Consider the following 3,382-nt stretch of genomic DNA (forward strand, 5'->3'; position numbering starts at 1 on the left):
TTTAACAAAAAATCTTAAGATTTTACTAATTCTAATTAATCATTAAACCTAATTAGTGAGGGGTAGATTAGGAATTAAAAAAATAATTAGATAAGGAGTGACCCCGATTTGATATTTGGATCCAGTTTTTGTATTTTTCCTCTATCCCCAATTAGTTTTGATATCCCAATTGCGCGTTTTTTTTTTGTTTTTGATATACTTGTAATTTAATTAGTTTCTTAGAATCCGGTTACCGGATTTGTTAAAGTTGTTTTTTTTCCTTTTTATGCTTGTTTGGAAGGACTGAAAACTTAATTACAAGTATCATGTGAACCCAGCAAATAGATGTATGGACTCATGAGTCATGAGTCTCATGACTACCCTGACTCGTTGAGAATCAAAACAATTTCAGCTCATCAGAATCCACAGGTCGTTTGAGACCCAATGACAAGTTGAAAATAGTACAAATGAATTCTGAATTGAGCTGGTTCTGGTTTCATTGCAGGAGCATTTTCCTTAACGATAAAAACCCATGAGTTCCCTGCTCAGTCTACATTAGTTCCTATAATAGCTGCATAGACGGCTGACAGAGATTTTTAGTGGGGCGGGGATCGCCAGTTAATTCTTTCACGAGAACATTTGAGAATGCAGTACACTGTACAGATACCACATAACAAACTTGAGGATACGGTGCAGAATCCCGTTGCAACGCAACCATCATTTCTCACTCTCTGACCTACAATACCAAGTCAAATCACCTCATCACCGCCTATAAATGTACTCAGTTTTCCCTACAAACTTACACGTGTCAACCTTTCGCCATAAAGTAAAACGTAACGGGGACGACGCACTGTCAAGAATCCCGTGCAGTTATTTAAGCACCATTCTCACAACAATAAAAAATTATAAATCATAACCGTTGATTTTCTCCCATCAAACTTCAATCTCCTCCTCTCTGAAACTCTAGACTCTAGAATCTACACTCTATACTCTAGTACTACTGTACTTGCTTTCTCCCCGCCTCTAAAAACCAGAGGGGACAGCCGAGCCAGTGAGAATCTTTTTAGAGCAGAGAGATGTGGAATTTGTGAAGAGAAGGAAAGTAATTGGTTGTCAAGTTCGGGTTCATGGCGGAATTAAGTAATTTTGCAGGAAAAACTAGAGTGGGAACCCTAAATATGTCTACTACTAGTACTGCAGCAGCAACAATAACAAGAAGTAGTAGTGTGTTATTTAATGGAGAGTTATTAGGTTATTGTTCTTCTTCCAATCAGAAGAAAAGAAAATTAATCATCATAAAACCGGAATTAATGGTGTCTTCTCCGGCGCTATCATTATCAACAAATAAGTGTGTTCATACTGTAATGTCATGCTCAGTAAGTTGTATAAATAACAGATCATGTGATTTGGTTACCGGTGAAAAAAGAAATCTGATGTTGCGAGATTTTGTGGAGGTGAGAGAAAGAAAATAATAACAGAAGATACGGAATTCAAATTTGATTTAATTTTGCTTCATTTAATTTTTCTTTCTATCAAATTAATTTCCGTTATTGTTAACAAATTTTTCAAATGATTTTGAATTTATTTCAGGGAGAAAAACAAGAGGGATTTGAATTTGAAAATAACCCTCTGATTATTAATCATCAAAGGTTTGTTTTCCTTCTTAAAACCCCCCGTCTCTACAGTTTTTTTTTTTTCTGTTCTTTCCGTTTCCGCTTCTCTGTCTCTTGGTATTCTTCTTTTAAACTTAGAAATTGGAGCCCTGTTTTTGTATTCTTGTCTCTCTGTTTTTAAATTTTTTTACTTGTCTCCATTTCTGTAGTGATTCTGAAAGTAAAGGTCTGGAAATGAGTTCTGAAGCTAATTCTAAGAGTAGGAAATTATCTGATGAGAAGATGCCAACAGAAACAGAGATTAAAGATTTCTTTTCTGCATTTGAGAAGCAGGAACACAAGCGATTTTTAGAAAAGTAAGTCAGAGGGGTGAGAAGGATAAACATGGGTTTTTTATTTTATTCTAAAAGCTTAATTTATCAGAAAACTCTGGACTAAAACTTGTGTCTTTTGCAGGTATAATTATGATATCACGAAGGATGTTCCTTTGGAGGGTCGTTATGAATGGATTTCTTTAAAGCCATGAAGAAAATTGAAGAAGATGAAGAAAGATCAGAAACTAATTGAAATAATTTGTTATTAATCTTACCCATATTTTTAATTTCATGGTCATAAAAATTAGTATTTAGGATGTAAAAAACTGTTTATTTATTTGTCCTTCTTCTTCTCTGTTAGTTTCTAGGGTCATCTTTCTTTAGTTATCTCTGTGTAAGGAAGGAATCTCTGTTTAATTTTGGTTTAGGGGGTGGTATACGGAAGAACAGAATCTCTTTTTCTGGAACATCTCAATTTGAGGAATGAAAATAAAGACGCTCATTAATTTTTAGTCTTTTCTCTGTTATTTTTGTCCTGTGAGTACAATTTTGAGTCGGTCTTTCTTTTCTTTTCTTTAAGGTTCTCCATTTTTGTTCTGTCCAACAGAATCATCCCTTTCTTTTTTTCATTTGCCACAAATTGGAGTTGGTGTGTTCTCAATCGATGGTTAACCGACTTCCGACTACACCTGGAAATTCAGATCTAAAGTCCGATCGACTATTTAACTTACCAGAAACCTCACGGATAACAAGCCGACCAGTGGTGCAACTGACAGTCGGATGCAGTGAATCCAGTGATGCACTTGCTCCGTAATAAATGCTAATGGAGCAACAAACAGTTGTCTTCCAGTTTGTCCTTGAACCTACCGATGGTGCAAGTGCAACTAACCGTGGTCTTCAAATTTGTCTTTGAACCTACTGCTTCCCCATGTTATACCATTTGTACATGCACATAATAGTAAAAGGAGCACATTCAGTTTTTTTTTTATTTGGCGGCAAAATTAACAAGTCAAGTGTCAGATGGATTCCGGGTCTACCAATTCTGCTAGTCAAATCCAAATCAACCTCCTTCAACTCTATCAGAGATGCCTTTCAAAACAGACTCAAACTGAGTGGTTGGAATTCTAAACTTCTGAATCAATATGCAAGAACAATTATGGTCCAATCAATGCTAAATTTCATTCCAGCTTATTATATGGGTAATTTTAAGTTACCCAAAAACACCTTGAAAAAATTGCATACAATTCAAACGAAATTTTGGTGGAGCCATAAGAATAACAGGGGAATCAACTTTACAGCTTGGGACTCCATGTGTAAATCTAAAGCAGATGGAGGCCTAGCTTTTAAGAATTTAGAGCAATACAATATGGCTCTAATAACCAAGTTAGCTCGACCGCTTTGCAATGAATCTGATCGACTATGGGTCAAAATTTAAAAACCAAAATACTCGCCTTAGTGTGATTTTATTCATCTTCA

General features: G+C 35.4%; 1 protein-coding gene across 1 annotated transcript; it reads left to right on the top strand.

The window, feature by feature from the left end:
* Positions 1 to 903: 903 nt before the first annotated feature.
* LOC113361477 (cyclin-dependent kinase inhibitor 7-like) lies at positions 904 to 2,428 on the top strand. Its single transcript, XM_026604717.1, has 4 exons — positions 904 to 1,433; positions 1,570 to 1,628; positions 1,802 to 1,948; positions 2,049 to 2,428. Exons 1-4 carry the CDS (start codon positions 1,107 to 1,109, stop codon positions 2,116 to 2,118), a joined length of 603 nt encoding a protein of 200 aa, XP_026460502.1. The 5' UTR covers positions 904 to 1,106; the 3' UTR covers positions 2,119 to 2,428.
* Positions 2,429 to 3,382: the final 954 nt, after the last annotated feature.

Source organism: Papaver somniferum, chromosome 3, assembly GCF_003573695.1.
Source record: "Papaver somniferum cultivar HN1 chromosome 3, ASM357369v1, whole genome shotgun sequence".
NCBI lineage: Eukaryota > Viridiplantae > Streptophyta > Magnoliopsida > Ranunculales > Papaveraceae > Papaver > Papaver somniferum.

Bases quoted from the DNA above. Each gene is read 5' to 3' on its own strand.
- LOC113361477 (XM_026604717.1), top strand. From the start codon at position 1,107: ATGGCGGAATTAAGTAATTTTGCAGGAAAAACTAGAGTGGGAACCCTA. The intron at 1,434-1,569 runs GTGAGAGAAAGA...AATTTATTTCAG, and splicing joins TGTTGCGAGATTTTGTGGAG to GGAGAAAAACAAGAGGGATT. The intron at 1,949-2,048 runs GTAAGTCAGAGG...TGTCTTTTGCAG, and splicing joins CACAAGCGATTTTTAGAAAA to GTATAATTATGATATCACGA.